Genomic DNA, 20399 nt, shown 5'->3' with positions numbered 1-20399 from the left:
TGAGATGATGGAAGGGACAAGGGAGATGACAGTAAAGATAAAAAGTGGACAAAATATTTAAAAGATTAAATAAATGGAGTATGATGATGGGTTATGTGAGTGTTGGTCCTGGTGAACTAGGTGTATGTGATAATGCCAAGTTTTCACTAGGCACAACTGGTGGAGGTATTTTGGAAGAGACTAGGGATGCATTCATTTTCGGAGACTAGAGTTTTCCTCTCAAAAAGAACTTTTTCTTTTAGCTACAAAACGTCAAATTCCAAGTGAATGCTCAACTAGCATTGGGCAGGAGACCATGAGGGACTGACTCCCATCCATTGGGGTCTCAAACCTCCTTTTCAGACTTCTATCATACTGATCCACTCCCAGTGTACGAATACCTTTGCCTTCCCTCTACTTCTAATACCCTTAACTCCCTCCACCGCCAATTTCACCAGCAAAAATTTTTTTCGGTTTCTGAAGTCCAATTCAAAGGATATCTTCTCAAGGAAGCCTACCGAGATTTTCCACCTCACCGTTCCTAGAGGGCAAATATTTTTCCTCTCGTTTATCTCACTCGCTAAATTGGGAGTTCCTAGAAAGCATGGATTGAGCATTCATTAGCCTTTACATCCCGACATCCAACGCAGCTACTTTCAAACACTAGGCAGAACCCGCCGACTGTCCGCAAAGCTGCTCTCCAGCCAGATATTGGCCCGCCGGAAGTGACGCACTTTGAGGATATAGTGCTTCCGGTCCCGAGAGCAGTCGTCGCGGTGGCTGGGGGCTGGCTTCTCTGGCTTGCCAACTCTCCTGCTCTGGAGGATTCAGGCGCGGTAAGAAGCCGCGTTCGCACAGCGAAGTGGGGTAGCAGGCACCCTGATGTTGTAGGGTCCCTTCGTTCGTTCCCTGGATTCAATGTGTGGCGAGCGCGGGAGGCAGAGGGACCGGCAGTAGGGTCCCCGATACCCAGCGACGGCTGGGCTGAAGTGCCGGGACGCGCGGCCTTCGTGGGCGCCGCCGCATGGGGCGGCCTCAGCTGGTGGGCGCTGGACACCCGGGCGCGCGCGCCCAGCCCCAGTGAGCCCGCGGTGCGGGTGCTCAGCGCGCACCTAGGGTCCTCCCACTTCATTCTCTGGATACTCTTTATTCGGGGGAAGGATGATCCACATCCTCTTGAACAGCTCCTCGCCCCACTGTGACAGTCGTAGAATCTTCGGCGCCTAGTGTGCGCGCGTGTGTAAAGCGACCGCCCCCGCAGGTGTTGAAGGACCGCTCAGACCGCCGGGGCTGAGGCTTTAACGCCGATTGACGTGCGGGATGCTGCCTTGAAAAGGTCACAGCTCATTAATTGAAGATGATTTGAAGTGGGCTGGAAGTCACATATCCTGATTAGTAGGAGAGGAAGGTCCGATATCATCACATGACTTCAAACACTTTCATGTACTTTATTAGTAGATTTGCGGGAAATGTTGTAACGAAAACTTAACATTAGAGGACATTTCAGTATTTTTAGCAATCTGTTATGCAAATTGAAATGGTAGACTAAACCAGAAGATTGGGAGAGGTAACACTGTGACATGGTTATAGGAAAATAATCAGCCAGAAACTTGGTTTGTGAGTTTTAAATAAGTATTTGAGTTTTGTGTACCCTTCATCTCCACTTTTTTTTTTTAACTGGTGTGGTAGCTTCTTTGGTAAGAGCTAAATTTACAGCATATCTGTGTAGCAATATTACAGAAATAAATGTGTGTATGAATATCTGCACGTAGTAAAAAGTGTTTTAGTAACTGAAATGTAACATGTGAGCATAGGTGATATGGCATGTATCTTTGTTTTTGTTTTTAATGGCAACTAATTAGACATGCTTGTCTTAAGGATTGACAAGGTCCCTCTGTGGAAATCATGACCAGGTGGGCACGAGCCACGACTACACATAACAAGAGACCTTTGCCTGCAACGTCATGGGAGGACATGAAGAAGGGGTCCTTTGAGGGTACAAGCCAAAACCCACCCAAGGATAAACAGCTTGAAGCCAACAGGCTGGCCCTTAAAAATGATGCATCCCAGACAAAACACAAAAAGAACAAAAAGAAAAAGGAGTACCTAAATGAAGATGTGAATGGGTTCATGGAATACCTAAGACAGAACTCACAGATGGCTCACAATGGGGTGATGATAGCAACAGACAGCCAGGATGTAAGGGAAGAAATTGCAATTGCTTTAAAAAAAGACAGTCGACGGGAAGGAAGACGATTAAAAAGGCAAGCAGCAAAGAAAAATTCAATGGTAAGATAATTTCTGTGCTTCATATGGCTAGAAACCTTTATTCATATACACACACACAAATACACTTGCAAATGTCAGGGTCAAAGATTGCTTGATCCTTCCAAAAGGCATCTTTATCCTTTTTTTTTTTTTTTGCATGGGTAGGCTCTGGGAATCAAACTCGGGTCTGTAAACCATAGCAGTTTTCACTAAATTTTAGCACCTCCTATATGTTAAGTTCTCGAGTTATCGATTAACCATCACAACAACCTTACAAAAATGCTGGAATTATTCCCATACTGTGAGTGGAATACTGAAAGCGAGACAGCTGAGTGACTTCCTGAAAGTTACTTAGCTAGTAGCAGAGGTAAAATTCAAGCCCAGAGTCTGTCTGACTTCAAAATTATGTCCTTACCCTGCCTTCCAACATCCATTTTTCAAAAAGCCATTAAAAGATTTCAGAACAATGAAGAAGATTAAATAAATGTGTTTGGTTCCCATTTCTTGGAAAGGGTGTTATTCTGTGTCTTTATCAGTGAAAAACTGAGGCAGAGGATGGAAATCTTAAGAATTGTGTTAGTAGCAGAACCAAGTAATAGAATTAAAACTCTTTAAGATTCTGTTGCCATTGCTCCTTCCCTCTCCCCACATGAAGGAAGAATTCTGGGAGCAGCAGGTTTATTTCTGTAGTGCCTAAGCCTAAATTTTAAACTATGTTGGACATAGGAAATAAAATACTTAGTATAATTCTTTCTCTTCTCTAGGTGAACTTCCAAAGTCATCTAGCAGAGTACTGCATAGGTATCAGGACTTGCTGTCAGTTACTACGTATTCATTCTTTATTAGACTTACTAAATGCAGAGCCTTTATGTACCAATTCAGGCTTAAATCTTTACAGCCATTATAAATGTGGCTACTGACTCTTCGTAGAATTAGTTCTAAGCATTGTCATATTTAAAGATAATTTAGAGATAATACTAATGAAACTGATGAATAAATTTAGATAGAAAAGGTAATTGTTTCAGTTTGGATCAGGATAGATAGAATTGTGTTTGAATTTTAAAATTACGTTCACATATTTTTTTTTAGTCAAATACATTAATTTAAATCCTAAAGATAATTTCATTGGCATAGCAGTATGATGAATCACATACTATTTGAAAAAAATGTAATACAATGGCCTTTTAAGAAAAGTAAGTTTTATATTTGCAATTAAGGGAGAGAAATTCTGTTTTTCAAAAAAAAAGGAATGCTTTATAAATATTATTTGGTGTTTATTGAGGCCTTCTTCAAATCATTTTCTTGCTATTGTTTATAATACCTCGCTATTATTTTAATACCTCATCCTAGCATCAGGTCTTAAATGCTAACAAATTAGTTAGGATTAGATCAATCAGCTTTCCACAATACCATCTACATTAAATTTTAGGATCATTCAAGAAATTAGTATTTGGTGATAATTAGGTTTTTTGTTTTTTTTTTTTTAACATTTTTTATTGTATAGTATAACATATATACAAAGCAAAAAAATAAAAAAGCAGTAGTTTTCAAAACACTCTTCAGGAAATGGTTACAGGACAGATCCCAGAGTTTATCATGGGCTGCCATATGATCCTCTTATATTTTTCCTTCTGGCTGTTCCAGAATATAGGAGGCTAGAGGGCTTAAATACTTTTTTATGATCACATTTGTGTTTTTTTCCTTCTTTTTTTGTGAACAATAACATATATACAAAAAAGCTATAAATTTCCAAGCACAGCAGCACAATTAGTTGTAGAATGTATTTCAGACTTTGACATAGGTTACAATTTTGAGTTTTTATTTCTAGCTGCTCTGAAGTACTGGAGACTAACAAGTACCAATTTAATGATTCAGCATTCATATTCATTTGTTAAGTCCTATCTTCTAAGTATAATTCCACCATCACCTTTGATCTTTCCGTACCTTTCTTTAAGGGTGTTTGGGCAATGGCAGTTCTAAATTTTTCATATTGGAAGGGTCTGTCACTAATATGGGGTAGAGAGATGGAACTATCTGATGTTCTGGAGAGGCTGGGCTAGGTTTCAGGACTTATCTGGACCAGCGACCCATGTGGAGGTTGTAGGTTTTTGGGAAGTTATTCTAGTGTCTGGAACCATTGTGGAATCTTATATATTGCCCTAGGTGTTCTTTAGGATTGGCTGGAGTGGTCCTGGTTGGGGGTTGGCAGGTTATGATAGGTAGCAAGGTCTACCTGAAGTTTGCATAAGAGCCACCTTCAGAGTAGCCTCTAGACTCTATTTGAACTCCCTCTGCTGCTGAAACTTTGTTAATTACACTCCTTTGACCCCTTTGGTCAGGATGTAATTATTGATTCCATGGTGACAGGTCTGGATTCATCCCTGGGAGTCCTCTCCCACGTCGCCAGGGAGATTTTCACCCCTGGATGTCATGTTCCACGTAGTGGGGAGGGCAATGATTTCACTTGCAGAGTTGGGCTTAGAGAGACTGAGGCCACATCTGAGCAATCACAGAAGTCCTCCAGAAGTAACTCTTAGGCATGCCTATAGGTAGTCTCAGCTTCTCCTCTACTTACATAAGCGTCACAAGAGTAAGCTTCCTGATTGAGAGTGTGGCCTATTGATTAGGTTATCCCTAAAGCTTGACAAAGTATCAGGGGATTCCCTAATGGTTAGGTTTAATAGTTCCGTATTTTTTGTCCCCTCCCTCAGGGGACTTTGCCAATACTTTTTCATTATCTGCTTAATATACCCTAGGATATTTCCAGGCATTACTATAATCTATACAGGATTAAAGGACGTCTGTCTTATTCTGTGCTTCCTGTGTTTCAGTTGTTCAGATGAGCTATAAAGATAGATTGAATTAGATTATGCAGTACAGAAAATTTCAGTTCCAGATCAAATAAACCTTTCTTCCACTAGTCTCAAAGAGTATGTGTGGTTCTAAAATATAGACACTGTCTTCCTTACCCCTGTGTTCTGAATTACTTTAACCCCAACCTGTTTGGTTTTGCTTTTATCTCTAAATGTCAGGTTACATATATATATAACAACCTCTCAAAATCCAAAAATAATCACCACTCCGGATTTAACATGTCTGATCTAAAAGCTTACAATCTAGGCATTTTCTAAAGGTGACCAATTCTGGCTTATTTTGTCTCACCAAATGTCCCACATTTTCATTCACATCATTGCATGCCTTACAACATTGTTCCTTTTTGTAACAGCACAATCTTTGTTCATAAGTATACACCATCGTTTGCCAATCTACTTCCCTGTCAGTTCATCCTTCAGCCACCTGCATTCAGCGGGCATCATGTAGAAGGCCCAAAGTCCACAGTCCATCAACATTCTCAATTGTAGATAATTTCATTGTTCCCAAGAGACAGAAAACCAATAAACACACCCTTGCCAAATAGGAAATCTAAACCTCCTCTTAACTCTTGTCCCTCACCCCATTGTTTACCTCTGCTGTTGCTGGGATAGTGCTGATGGTTTCCTTTTGAACATAACTCATAGCATGCAGTAGCAGTTTCCCCCCTATACCCTGGACTTAAATGCTCTTTATACAAGAATTGTACCTTTGAAGTAATTCTTATGAGAACTCATTCATATTTCTAATGTGAATCAGTGGGACATGTAAGTCTATACAACCCTTTCAATCTTGTCCATCTTCAATGTGGTAATATTACTTCTAGACCCACTAAAGAATCACCTTCACTCCTGCCTATTCCCTTACATTTGAATTCAACCTCATTAGCTAACGGTTCACCCCATATCTAGCTTCTGTGTATCTCTAAGTTCCCTATATTCTGTATATAAGCCTCTGATTATACCCTTATGCTGGTCATAAAGGTAGAATCATACAGTATCTGTCCTTTTGTATCTGGCTAATTTCTCTCAGCATTATGTCCTCAAGTCTCATCCATCTTTTCATGTGCTTCAGGACGTCATTTTGTCTTACTGCTGCATAATGTTCCATCATATGTATATTTTGTTGACCCACTCGTCTGTTGATGGACATTTGGTTTGTTTCCATCTTTTGGCGATTGTGAATAATGCTGCTGTGAACATCGGTGTGCAAATGTCTGTTTGTGTCGTTGCTTTCAGCTCTTCTGGGTATATACCAAGTAGTGCTATTACTGTGTCTAGGGCAACTAGATATTTAATTTCCTAAGGAACTGCCAAACAGTCTTCCATAGTGGCTGCACCATTGTACATTGCCACCAGCAGTGCATAAGTGTCCCAGTTCCTTCACATTCTCTCCAGCATTTATAGTCTACTGTTTGTTTAATAGCAGCCATTCCTATAGGTGTGAGGTGGTATCTCATTGTAATCTTAATCTGCATTTCCCTTATAGCCAGTGAAAATGAGGATCTCTTTATCTGCTTTTGGGCCATCTGTATTCGCTCTTCAGAAAAATGCCTATTTATATCTTTAACCCATTTTATAATTGGATTGTTTGTTCTTTTGTTGTTGTATGATTTCTTTGTATATACAGGAAATCAAACCTTCATCTCATATGTGATTTCCAAATATTTTCTCCCATTGAATTGGCTGCCTCTTCACCTTTTTGACAGTCTTTTGAGGTGCAGAAGCATTTGAATTTGAGGAGTTCCCATTTATCTATTTCTTCTTTTGTTGCTTTTGCTTTGGGTGTAAAGTTTAGGAAGCTTTTACTAGGTCTTGAAGATGTTTCCCTACATTTTCTTTTAGAAGCCTTATGGTGCTAGTTCTTATATTTGGGTGGGTGATCCACTTTGAGTTAATTTTTGTGTAACGTATAAGATAGGGGTCCTTTTCATTGTCTTGGCTATTGATATCCAGTTCTTCCATGCCCAATTATTGAAAAGAATATTTTGTCCCAGTTCAGAGAATTTGGGGGCCTTGTCAAAAATCTGTTGACCATACATTTGGTGGTCTATTTCTGCATTCTTGATTCAATTCCATTCATCAATTTTTCTGTCTTTGTGCCAGTACCATGCTGTTTTGACCACTGTGGCTTTATAATAGGTCTTAAAGTCAGGGAGTGTTAGTCCTCCCACTTCATTCTTTTTTAGGATGCTTTTAGCTGTTTGGGGTCTCTTTCCCTTCCAGATGAATTTGGTAGCTTTTCCAAACCTTCAGAGTAGGTTGTTGGAATTTTGATTGGTACTTTGTTGAATCTGTAGTTCAATTTGGGGAGAACTGATTAGGTTTTAAAGGTTAACATTGAAATGTCAAAGTAGTAGCTAGAATCTTGACTTCACCAAGAAACCAGGAATTCTTGTGGTGATGATCCAGTTTTTAGTGGCAGCTTTTGCTGCAGTTGTAGGTTAAATGTATTTACTTTGTTTGGGCCAACTCATTCTAAATGTAACAGTTTACTGGAAATCTGAAATATAAAGGGTCTTATACTTTTCTAATATATTGTTAAACAGGAAAAAAAGGAAAATGAGGACATGATTGTAAAATGCAATGTATTTTAAGTCGATTGTGCCTGTTTTTCTTTAAAAAAAAACCCCTGCTTATCTTGAAAAAAGTAATTAAATGGTTATTTGTTTTCAAAGAAATATATTTACTCTGTTCCAGTTTAAATAATATAGTTTAAATGTCTGTCATTTTAAAATTATGGCTGTGTTCTCATTGTAACAAAATAATCCTCCAAATAGTTAGCTGTAAAGTATGAAAAGTAACCAAAGCACTGGTCGGTTTTATGTTGGAGCCAAAAAATTCCTCTTAGAATAAATCACTCTTTTAAAATTTAATGTGTATATGTTCCAAAAATGAAATTTCTTTTTCTGAATATTCAATATATAGTAAAATTAGATGAACTATCAGTATATACTTTTTGGTATGAAAAAGCTATTATTTGAATCCTTATTGAAATGGAATCATATGACTCAAATTCATTCAGTTATATGAACTTTGAAAGTGCAAATATTTATTAATTTTGAGTGACAGTTTGTAGCCATTGTCTAAATTCAATAGAACACTCATTTTTTTTAGTGCAGCCATCTCCATTAATGAAACAGATAGTTCTTATCTGCTTAATCCATTTAAGTAGTTGCCTTCTACAAAGCTATTTATAACCTTATTTCTGAGATTAATGCGTTTGGATTGAGGGTTTTCAGAAGCACTGAGACCCTTTGATGGAAATTACATGTTTTATTGCTTAGGAATGTGTGAAATACTTTTTCTACAGATAAAATATTGAGGTTTTTAAAAAAGAGCTGGATTATAACTTTAAAATGAGAAAAGTTTTAAAAATATTTTTGATAAGAATTGATAGAGCCAGTGTAGTTTTGCAATGTGTAAACTCACGTTTTGTTTCCCAGGTATGTTTCCATTGTAGAAAACCTGGCCATGGGATTGCAGATTGCCCTGCTGCCCTTGAGAATCAAGATATGGGCACTGGAATATGTTACCGGTGTGGTTCCACAGAGCATGAAATAACCAAGTGCAAGGCTAAAGTAGACCCAGCTCTTGGTATGTTATTCTGTTAATTTTTTGTTTGGTTGGTGGGGAAAGTAACTAAGAAGTAGCCATCTGACTATTTTTGTTGACAGTTTATTATGAACATACCATTAATATTTTGAAATTATGTGAGATTAAATTTTAAGATTTTTTTCCATTCAGAATATTTTAAAATAATGTGAATTATAAGACTTGTCATATTTATAATAAACTTCATAGGAACTTTTATCCTTACAGGTGAATTTCCTTTTGCAAAATGTTTTGTTTGTGGGGAAATGGGGCACTTGTCCAGATCTTGTCCTGATAACCCCAAAGGACTCTATGCTGATGGTGAGTACTGTTATGATCATATATCAACAATGGTGAGACATCAAGCAGAGTTATTAAATTATGCTTTTAGAACTTTTGAAAAAAATAACTAATATTGAGAATTACATTATTTTTATTAAGTGCTAGTTATGTGTACTTGGGTTTTGTGTAATCTTTCTGACTTGCTATATTAATAAATCAGAACAAGACTAAGGTGTACATTTCAAACTCATGCTTTCTTCATCATCATTTTTGAGAGTACGTTATGCAGTTCTACTTTTAAATTTTAATAGAAGCAGAGGGATCGAGGGATCATACTTAAGTGAAAATAAGATTTTAATAATAGTATATTTAATCAGCCCAGCATATTATTTTAGTAGAAGGGCTGGTACACACTACCTTTTCAATATTTGAAGAAATGTTTGTTTCTGAACTTTTTCTCTGCGTAATTGTCTGAGTCATGTAGCTTTCTTATCTTTAGCTCAGCTAAAGTCTTAAGGTCCCTGCAATAAAGTCTGTGATGTCTGAAGTTTTAAAGAGGAGGTTGTCATCTGTTAATGTGAGTCCACAAGGAGGTTGTCATCTGTTAATAGTGAGTCCACACGTAGGCCAGTGTGCCTGTGCCCAGTACCATCAGCTTCTAGACACTTCCTATGTCATATCCTGGATATTTCCCAGAGGGGTCCAGTGACAAAGCATGGCTTTTGGAGTCAGTCAGACATGGATTATAGCCCCAGCCCCAGCACTTACTGGCTGTAGATTTTTGGCTGAGTTATCTAACTTCGCTGATCTTCAGTTTCCTCCTATAAAATGAGGATGATAAAACTGTATTTCATTGATTCTAAGATGCATATTTTTTTACATTTTAATATCTCTGAAATGTGGATGTAACCATTGGTGGGTGTTATACAACTGGCAGCATATTTTCTTCTGATTGGTGCCTAAAAACGATAAATCTTATAATCAGTGGTACCTTAAATTTTAAAAATTGTAGTATTTACCTAGAAGAATTATTATAAGGATTAAAATACATTATTCAAGTGCGTCTTCTACTCTACTCTGGCATATAAAGCAATAAAGAGGCCTGGGCCTTGAAAATGCTCACATGTTCTTTTCAGTTTTGAACTTAGGAAATAGGTCAAATAATATGACTAATGAACAGAAATGGCTTTGGATAGTCAACCAAAATGACTAGATATATTTTTTAAAGTGTAGCAAAACGAGTAGATCATGCAAGAGTGAGAATTCAGCCAGGTTTATATTCTACCAAGTCATTTTTCTCACTAAATGACTTAAAACTTTGAGCATGATCATGCTTGACTGTTAATTGAAAGGCTCGTTTTAGAAACCACATGTTGTAATTCACAATCCTGGAATGTTGCTTAAGGTAGACAAATAGGCATTTTTGTTAGGGTTAGGGTGTCTGGGAGAAAGAAGACATCTTAACAAGAGTTTATTTCATTCCTTTCTTAACTGTTCAACCTGATCTGATCGGTAGAGCAAAGCAGTGCTTCCTAAACTTTTTTGGGATCATTGACCATTTGAGAATCTAAGAAAAACTATGGACATCCTTCTCAGAAAATTGCATTTGCATACAAGTTTTGCTTACAGATTTGAAGATTCACAGAGCCTTGACTGTCTAACTGTGGTTAAGCTCCAGACTTCTGTGTGAGGCTCTTGGACACTCCAGAGGATAAATGCCTTCCATATCTCTTTCACACTTTTGCCCAGAAGGCCAGGTCCAAAGTACTGAATAAGTACAGTTTTATGCTCTGTAAAGTTAAGAAAAATGGAGAATTAAATAAAAAGGAATGGCACTTGCTGCCTTTTCAACTAACATGAATGTGGGAATCACATAAGATATGAAAGTGCATTGGGACATTTAAAGCCCTCTGCAAGTGTGAGGTGGTTCTCAATGAGTTTGTTCTTTTATTAGGTGGTTGCTGCAGACTTTGTGGCTCAGTGGAACATTTTCAGAAAGATTGCCCAGCGAGTCAGAATTCAGGTGAGAATTCTGGGTCTTAATTTAGAAAGGGTAAGAGTAGTTATTTTCCTGCATTTTGTTACTAATAACCCTCATTGGGGTACTGCTGATTTCCTACTACAGTGATGACTTTTGTCAGCAGTAAATACAGTATTGAATAACTGAGCATTAGCTGCTGTTCTCAGTTGGAAGGGAAAAAAACCCTCACCATTAAGCTTTAGAGGAGCCTGGTTTTAAATATTATTATGGTGGAGTATCCTCATATGTTTTGCTTTAGGTGTGCTTAAAGGATTCAGAGTTGATTGCGAAAACTATTGAAAATACATGTTCTCCTCACAACATTGGGCCAGTTATTTTCTTCCTTGGTAGTCCACATCTTCATAAATGTTCACTATACCTATGGCAGACATTTGGGGAAGTGGAGACCATTATTAGATTAGTTTGCTTACATTAAAATGCTGATAATCCTGTGTGAAAAAAAGCAAGAGAGTGGGAGAGCCCAGTTAGTGCTTCCTGGAAAAAAACATTAAAAAAAAATTCCTATAGTCACAGTACTATAAAAAATATGTCTATCCATTCCTTTTTGTTTTAAACTTTTATATGTCTATCCATTCTTATTCCCTATCCCTAACATTTGCTCTGAAAAGCAAGAGTTCTTATTGACAGTCTTGTCCAGAAGAAGATGGTCTAGTGCGTTGTGTGCAGTCAGACCGAAATGGTGAAGTGGAATCTGAATTCTCCCTCCAGGGAGGAATATCCCTTCCCAAATGGCAAGACTGACAAGCAAATGTTATATAATTTCACAGGTGGAATCTTGTACTTTTGAAACTGGTGCTACATAAGTCTTGCTATTTACTGACTCTTAGACTTCATTGACTCCATAAACATGAATTCTGGGAAATGTAAGAGCTTTCTCATCAATCTGTGCATTGCAAAGCAGTTGCTGCATTTCCCTAATTGGGATAAGAAATTGCCTGTGGTACTCTGAAATCAAGGGTTATAATCAATTATGGAATTGCTCACTTTCCGTTAGTGATGGAGTCTTCCCTCCTTGTGATTAATCATGTCAAAACTCGTTCCTTTGCTAAAGCAATACCAATCTAAGTGGATGGCTTTGATGACTGTTTTTGTTACATTCTCACTTTCCTGTTCCTTTCAGATCGAATGGTCACAGTTGGTCGCTGGGCAAAGGGAATGAGTGCAGACTATGAAGAAATTTTGGATACTCCTAAACCACAGAAACCCAATACAAAGACACCTAAAATTGTTCATTTTTGATAATATTAAATGTAGGATTAATTACCACCTCATTGCTACTTTCTGAACTGGATCTACTTCTGAGGTTGGAGCTGAGCGCCTTTCAAAAATGTCCTGAGTTTTATCCTTTAAGGAGTACTTCTATCACAATTTGGAGAAAATCACTTATGGAAAGTATAAGATGTTTAAATTGGATCCTCTAAGAGAACATATTTTTAACAGGCAGAACTTATGTATAACTAGTGGTTATATATCTGATTGTAGCAATCAACTTTTCTTAAAAACAAAGGAAATTATGCATTAATGCCAGCCATCCCTAAACAAAGGGTAACTGCTTTACGTTTGGAAATGAACTTTACTATATTGTTTTCTTGTTTCAAAGTATCATTTTATTATTACAGTAGAAAGTTATTTAAAAATTGCCACCAAATTTGCTGTATTCTAAGAATCTTGAATAAAAATCCTTTGCTATTTGCTTATTTTCTTTGAATACCTAAATCTGGACTGAACTAGCTAGAGTCCATTAATGTGTGGTGTAACAATAACTTTGGGAACAAGGTCTTTTATGAATCCTAGGTGAGGATAAGTAAGGATTTGAATAATTTTTGTTTTAGCTTTGTCATAAAGAATTAAAGATTGGTAAACTTAACATTTAGGATACCTTAATTTAACTGTTTCTTTGCCCTTGGTTTTCAAGAGAGAAATTCTACCCAAGATTCACTGTGGGCTACTTGACTGGAATGATGGCACCGAGCAGATTACACATAAAACTTAGCATTTTATTCACATTTTTAGATAAGTCAGGGTGAGATAGAAGTATCACCATAATAGAACACTCCTAATCAGAGATCCATTAGCTTCTTTGATTTGATGAATACATGCATACTTAATACATATATTTCATGGGGCAACCATTGTATAATGGAATGACTCTAATGGATTTTGTGCTTTGTTTGAAATTTTACCTGATTGGATATATTTGTACCTTAAAGGAAGCAGCTGTGATTAGTTATTGATGCCTTGAAAGCAAAATATTTACCAAATAAGAAAACACTTCTCTCTGTTTTAATGTCTGAACAACGCTACAGTTCTAGTCTTAATAGGTGCTGTTCTTTTATTTTCATTGTGAGAGGAAAATAAGAGGACAAAACACTTTTCAGCATCCCAGAACTTAAGGAAATGAGTGCCATTTAAAAGGAGCTGCACAGATCAAGCAGCTGGAGAAGGACAGTATTGCTACCTTCTCCATTTCATCCTAGAACACCCAGATTTATTCCACCTGTGGTATCCAGAGCAGAAGGCACTGTCAAGTCTAAAACCCATCAGCTGCAGTGAAGTTTAAGGCTTTCTTACAATCTTTTATGTAAAGATAGTGTCCACTTTGTCTTCTTCAGGTTTCTTTGTTTACATTTTAATGCTTCATAAATTAGTGAAATCATTAGAAATGAATTGCAGATGCTGATTATAACATTAAGAAAGTGTGGACACTGTCAAAGCAATCCATCAGAGACAAGTTCTGACACATCTGAAATCATGGTGTATTTCTTGAAAGGAATGATTTTTCTTGGCTGATATTCCTAAAGAGGAAGGCAATCATGTATCCATTCATCATACATTTCCTAAGTACCTACTGTGTTCCTGCTAACTCTTTCAGGCGCCAGCGATTGTGGCAGTGAATAAGACAGACCAGGGCGTATGCAGTATGGGGGTTAAGGGTGGAAAGGAGACAAATAGAAAAAGTATCTGAATGAGATAGTTTATTGAATTTTTAATGTTTTATTGAATTCTGTTAAGGTTAGATTGTGTCTTCCAAAATGATATGTTGATGATTTAATCCCCCATACCTGTGAATGTGACTTTATTAGCAAAACGGTCGTTGAAGATGTATTTAAGATTAGGCCATACCGAATCCAGGTGAGCCCTAATCCAGTATGACAGGTGTCCTTAGGAGAAGGACAGACACAGGGAGGAAAGCCATGAGAAAATGGAGATAGATTGCAGTGGGGCACCTACAGACCAAGGAACGCCAACCAAGCATTGCTGGCAAACACCAGGTGCTAGAAGAGGCGAGAGGGATTCTCCCCTACAAATTTAGAGGGAGCATTGCTCTGTTGATACCCTGATTTTGGACTTCCTCCAGAATAGTGAGATAATAAATTTATTTTAAGTCATCTAGATTGTGGTACTTTGTTACAGAACTCCTAGGAGACTAATAGAAATCCCCTAAGACTTAGTCCTTAGCACTCTTTTCTTCCTTCAGTTCAGTCTGTCCTTAAGAAATTTCATACAAGTTTATTTTTTTTCTTACAAGCTTATCTTTCACTTTTCTATGGATAACTCCTAGATCTACATTTAGCTCTGATAACCCAGGTTTCAGTACCATCTTCTCCCGTCATCTGAACATTCCTACTTGGATGTTGTACTGACAACTCAAACTCAGTATGAATTTAGAGGCTATCTCATCATTTCCTCCCTGAAAAAAAAAATGACTGACTTCCTTTCTTGTCTCGGTTTTTTACAGTACGATTACATTCCAAGTCACTAGGCTTAAATCTCAAGTGCTCTTCTCTGGCCACCCCCAACCCCCCAACCCCCTGACAGCTAACACTCTTCCTTTGGCTCTTTGTTTTACTATTAGCTTAATAGAACATCTCTATGGCAGGGCTTTTTGGAAATAGCAACTCCTTCCTTCCCTATCCCAAAAACTTTTCATTCCCTTACTGTCTTAATTTTCTCCATAATTTGTATCCTTTCTTAACCCCAGGTATTTGTTTTTCCCCTTTCCACCAGATTATAGGTTACATGGAGGCAGGGATTTTGACTCATAGTCATTGTTATATCACCAGGAATGCTTGGCATGTAGGCACTACTCCCATTTGCTGAATGAATAAGTGATATGAAAGGAATTAAGAGAATATGATGCAAATGGCTGGACAGTTACTTTAGATTGGATAATCAAGCGAAGGCCTCTGTGGGGAAGATTTTGAAGCTGAAATCTGCATGTTGAGAAGGAACCAACCGTGTTAAAGAGAATGGGAAAGATGATAGTGAAAGGAAGCAGTGCAAAGTCCTTAAAGAGGAAATGAATCTTGCCACATTTAGAAATAGAGAGATAAGTGATTGAAGCGTAGTGAAGAAGAGACATTATATAATAAGACTTATTCTCTATTTAAAATTGAACCTTCTCCCTCATCCTGATGCTAGCACTCCTGTTCCCCCTTTCCTTGCTTTGTATTTTTCTGTCATCACCTAACATACTAATTTATTTATTTATTATATGTACATTTAGTACCTGTCTACCTCCTAGAACATAAACTTCACGCAGAGGGATTTTGACTGTTTGTGGATGTATCCCAAATGCCTAAAACAGTGGCAAGGTTGCTCTGGTTGGCTGTGGTTGTCATGGTTTACACATGTTTGGCTCACAACAGATATTTGTTGGGCTGTGAATTTAAAAAGGAGACAGAGACAAAATCATATTGGGGAATTTAGGAAATGATTGGAAAGTTTTTTTTTTAACTGCTTTATTGGGATATAGTTCACTTACCATAAAATTCAGTCTTTTAAAATATATTCATAGAGTCTACAACCATTGTCACTATCTAATTCCAGAATATTTTATTACCCCAAAAAAGAAATCTCGTACCCATTAAGTACTCACTCCCCATTTCCCTCTGTCCCAGCCCCTGGCAACCACTAATCAACTGTCATTCTCTGTGGATTTTCCTATTCTGGCTGTTTCATACAAATGGAATCATTTGATCTATGGCAGTGTGTGTGTGCTGCTTTCAGTTCACAATGTTTTCAAGGTTCATCCATGTTGTAGTGTTCGGTAGTAAGGAAGTCATGAGCCCACCACATGGGAAAAGGGGACCACCCCAAGACCACCCCCAGGAGGCTGAAACCACCTTTAATGGATGGTTAAATTGAGCAAACAGCAGTCAGAACATTCTACCTTTAACAGATGGTTAAATGGTTAAATTGAGCAAAATGCAGTGGGAACACCCTGTTAAAGTAAGAAACAAAGTCACAAAGGAAAAACCCCAAGAAAGCCCCCTAGTAACATGTGCACAATCCTACCATCAGCTGGCCCCATAATACCCTGAACTAAACTATAATTGGGGTCAGTCTGATTCTTCACCAACTAAGCCCGTCCTTCTTTAAGGCATATTTTTTTCTCTCTTTACTTGCTGTTTTAATAAATCACCTTGCTCTCCCAACCTCGACTTGAGTGTCAATTCTTTGTCTCAGGGAGTCAAGGACCAGGGCTCCCCAGCCAGGTAAGGCTGCGCCAACAAGAGCATGTATCAGTACTTCATTCTTTTTTATGGTCACATAATATTGTATTGTCTAGATATATCTCACTTTGTTTTCCATTCATCAGGTGGTGGACATTTGGGTTGTTTCCACTTTTTAGCTGTTATGAGTAATTCTGCTGTGAACATTCATATACAAATTTTCATGAGGACAAATTATTTTCATTTCTCTTGGCAATTCAATGAGGTGTTGGCTTGGTGGGTCATACAGTAATTTTATGTTTGGCATTTTGAGGAACTGCCAAATGGTTTTCCTTTATAGCTGCACCATTTTATAATCCCACCAGCAATGTATGAGGATTCCAATTTTTCCAACCTTTGCCAACCTTTGTTATTGTGTCTTTAATTTTAATCATTCTAGTGAATGCAAAGTGGAATCTCATTGTGGTTTAATTTGCATTTCTGTAATGGTTGATGATGATCTTTTCATATAATTATTGGACATTTGCATATCTTCTTATTCAATCCTTTACCCATTTTTAGATTGGATTATTTGTCTTTTTATTGTTGCGTTCAAAGAGTTCTTTATATATTCTTGCCACAAGAGACCTTTTCATATACATGCTTTGCAAATGTTTTCTCTCTTTGTGTAGATCATCTTTTTACTTTTTTTGATAGTGTTTTCTTTGAAAACGAAATTTTTAGTTTTGGTGAAGTCCAATGTATCTGTTTTTTCTTTTGTTGCTTGTGCTTTTAGGGTCATATCTCAGAAACCATTGCCTAACTTAAGGTCATGAGGTTTGCACCTATGTTTTCTTTTAAGGCTTTTGTAATTTTAGCTCTTACCTTACATCTATAATCCATTTTTAGTTACTTTTTGTATATTGTGTAAGGTAGGGATCCAACTTCATTGTTTAGCTTGTATTTTAGTTTGCCTGAGCTGCTAGCATTTGGCTTAAACTGCAGAAATGTTTTGGCTGAAAGTTTTGAGGCTAGGAAAAGTCCAAAATAGATGAGGAAAGGCTTGCTTTCTTCCAGAAGACTAACATTCTGGTTCTGACTGCAGGCAATTCTTGGGGTTACGTTACTTTCCCATCACATGGCTATCTACTCCCTTTTCTTTTCTGGGCTCCTGCTGACCTCCTACTTCTTTTCTGGGCTCCTGCTGACTTTATAAGGGGACCTTATCCCCTTATAAAATCTAAGTAATCCAGATTAAGAACTACCCTGATTCAGCTCACTGCAATTTAGCTAAAAATAACATCTTCAAAAGGTCCTATTTACAAAGGCTTCATATGGTGATGTGGATTAAGAATATGTCTAAAGAGGGGTACATAATTCAACCTACCACAGCATGGTCGTCCCCAGTTGTCTCACCACAACTGAATATTATTTGAAAATTTCAGACTCTTCTTTCCACGCTGAGTTGTGTTGAAGTCTTTTTGAAATTGATTGATCATAAATACCAGGGTTTATTTCTAGATCCTTAATACTATTCAGTGATCTATGTGTCTATCCTTATGCCAGTATTATACTATCTTGATTACCATTTATTGGTAGTAAGTTTTGAAATCCATATGTATGAGTCCTCCAATTTTGTTTTTTCAATACTGTTTTGGCTATTCTGGGCCTCTTGCATTTCCATATCAATTGTAGGATCAGGTTTTTGTTTTTATTGTCGTAATTGCTGTTTGGAGAGTACTTACTCATTAAGTTAAACTCAGTATTGTCTAAATAGAGTTTTTCTTCTATCTTACTTCCATTCAAGTTTTATTTTGATCTTTTTTCAATTTCATGAGATTTGTAAGCTGATGTTTTATTTTTTTGTTTCTGGGTCTTTATTTACCACCACCTATCAGTTATATATAAATATTCTGGAGATCTGTCAATCTTTGAGAACATTTAGGAAGCACGTTGAATAAAGCAGATCTAGCATCTTACCCACGGCTAAATCCTTGTCAGTTGCCAACTCCTATAGTTTACAATCCTGTGGCCAAACTCCCATCGCTTTTAATTTGCAATTTTGCCCAAATGCTGGCCAATATAAATGGATTTAATGAGTTAGATCAGTTAGGATATTGTTTTCTAAAATGAAGATATGTCCATTGTTCTTTTTATTGTCAGGGCAACATTTTCTGCAAGAAATGCCAGCAGGGATTTAAAATTTTTTTGTCAGCTGGAATTTTGAAAAGGATTGTGTTGAAACTGTAGATTGGGGAGTTTGCCATTTTCACATTAAGTCTCCCAATTCATGAACATAGGAGGTCTTTCCATTTATTTGAGTTTCTAATTTCTAACAACACTGTTTTAGTGGTTTTCAGTGTATGGGTCTTGAACTTTTGTTAAATTTATTCCTATGCATTTTATTCTTTTTAATGCTATTGTAGGTGGAATTGTTTTCTTGGTTTGTTTATTGTTAATGTATAGAAATACAATTGATTTTTTAAAAATAATTTATTGATATTAAAAATAATAATAATTTACATAACATAGAGTTAACTATTTTAAAGTGAACAATTCAGAGGCATTTAGTACATTCACAATGTTGTACAACCACCACTTCTTTGTAGTTCCAAAATATTTCCATTATTCCAAAGTAATATCCCTTTCCCCATTAAGCAGTTTACCCTCATTCTCCCTTCCCCCAGCTACCATGACCACTGATATGTATTCTATCCTTTGGATTTTGATTTTTTTATCCCAATTTTGAATCCTGCAACATGGATGAACTCATTTTTTTTTTTAGCTCTAATAGCTTTTAGGGTGTATTTCTTAGGATTTTCTAAATATAATAGAATATCTTCAGCAAAAAGAGATAGTTTTACTTCTGCCTTTCCAATCTGGATGGCTTTTATTTCTTTTTCTTGCCTAATTTCCATGACTACAATCTTCAATACATAGTTGAATAGACATGGCAAGAGTCTTGCTAGTTGCAACCCCCCCTTGAGGAACTGTGGAAAATGTAGAAATGTTCAACTTCCCCACCTGGGGAATTCCTGCTATTCTTGCAAGCAATGAGGGATTACTAATTTAATAGGCCAAGCCCTTGATCTTGGGGCTTGCCCTTATGAAATTTCTTCCTGGAAAGGAGAAGCTTAGCCTACTTATAATTAGGCCTAAGAGTCACCTCAGAGAACCTCTTTTGTTGCTCAGAAGTGGCCTCTCTCTCAAAGTCAACACAGCGGGTAAACTTACTGCCCTCCCCACTACATGGGACATGACTGCTAGGGGTGTAAATCTCCATGGAAACATGGGACATGACTCCCGGGATGAGCCTGGACCTGGCATTGGGGGACTGAGAAAGCCTTCTTGACCAAAATGGGGAAGAGATGAAACAAAACGTTTCAGTGGCTGAGAGATTGCAAATAGAGTTGAGAGGTCATTCTGCAGGTTATTTTTGTGCATTATATAGATATCCCTTTTAAGTTTTTAGTGAATTAGAATAGCTAGAAAGAAATACCTGAAGCTGCTGAACTGTATTCCAGTAATCTTGATTCTTGAAAATATTCATATAACTATATAGCTTTTACAGTGTGACCATGTGATTGTGAAAACCTTGTGACTGACACTTCCTTTATCCAGTGTAGGGAGAGATAAGTAAAAAATGAGAAAAAGTAAATAAATAATAAGGGGTATAAGAGGCATGGGATGTTTTGGATATTCTTTTTCTTTTTATTCTTACGTGTATATATATTTTTTGAGTAATGAAAATGTTCAAAAATTGATTGTGGTGATGAATGCACAACTATATGATGACATTGTGAATCACTGATTGTACACTTTGGATGATTATATGGTATATAAATATATCTCAATAAAATTGCAATAAAAAAGAGTAGACATCCTTATCTTATTTCTGATTCTAGGTAGAAAGCATTCATTCTTTCACCA

At 37.1% G+C, this 20399-nt stretch overlaps 1 protein-coding gene across 1 annotated transcript; it reads left to right on the top strand.

Annotated features, from left to right (window-relative positions):
• The first annotated feature begins 722 nt into the window (after positions 1 to 722).
• On the top strand, positions 723 to 12731 carry ZCCHC9 (zinc finger CCHC-type containing 9). The gene is made up of 6 exons (XM_077139287.1): positions 723 to 815; positions 1858 to 2268; positions 8564 to 8714; positions 8940 to 9032; positions 10948 to 11016; positions 12155 to 12731. Exons 2-6 carry the CDS (start codon positions 1885 to 1887, stop codon positions 12271 to 12273), a joined length of 816 nt encoding a protein of 271 aa, XP_076995402.1. The 5' UTR covers positions 723 to 815; positions 1858 to 1884; the 3' UTR covers positions 12274 to 12731.
• Positions 12732 to 20399: the final 7668 nt, after the last annotated feature.

The sequence above is a fragment of the Tamandua tetradactyla genome, chromosome 21, assembly GCF_023851605.1.
Source record: "Tamandua tetradactyla isolate mTamTet1 chromosome 21, mTamTet1.pri, whole genome shotgun sequence".
In the NCBI taxonomy this organism is placed as follows: domain Eukaryota; kingdom Metazoa; phylum Chordata; class Mammalia; order Pilosa; family Myrmecophagidae; genus Tamandua; species Tamandua tetradactyla.
The sequence above is the reverse complement of the archived record's forward strand: the minus strand, read 5'-3'. Positions and strand labels throughout refer to the sequence as shown.

Coding starts and splice junctions, on each gene's coding strand:
- ZCCHC9 (XM_077139287.1), top strand. CDS start 1,885: ATGACCAGGTGGGCACGAGCCACGACTACACATAACAAGAGACCTTTG. Junction 9,033..10,947: donor CAAAGGACTCTATGCTGATG/GTGAGTACTGTT, acceptor TTCTTTTATTAG/GTGGTTGCTGCAGACTTTGT. Junction 11,017..12,154: donor CCCAGCGAGTCAGAATTCAG/GTGAGAATTCTG, acceptor TGTTCCTTTCAG/ATCGAATGGTCACAGTTGGT.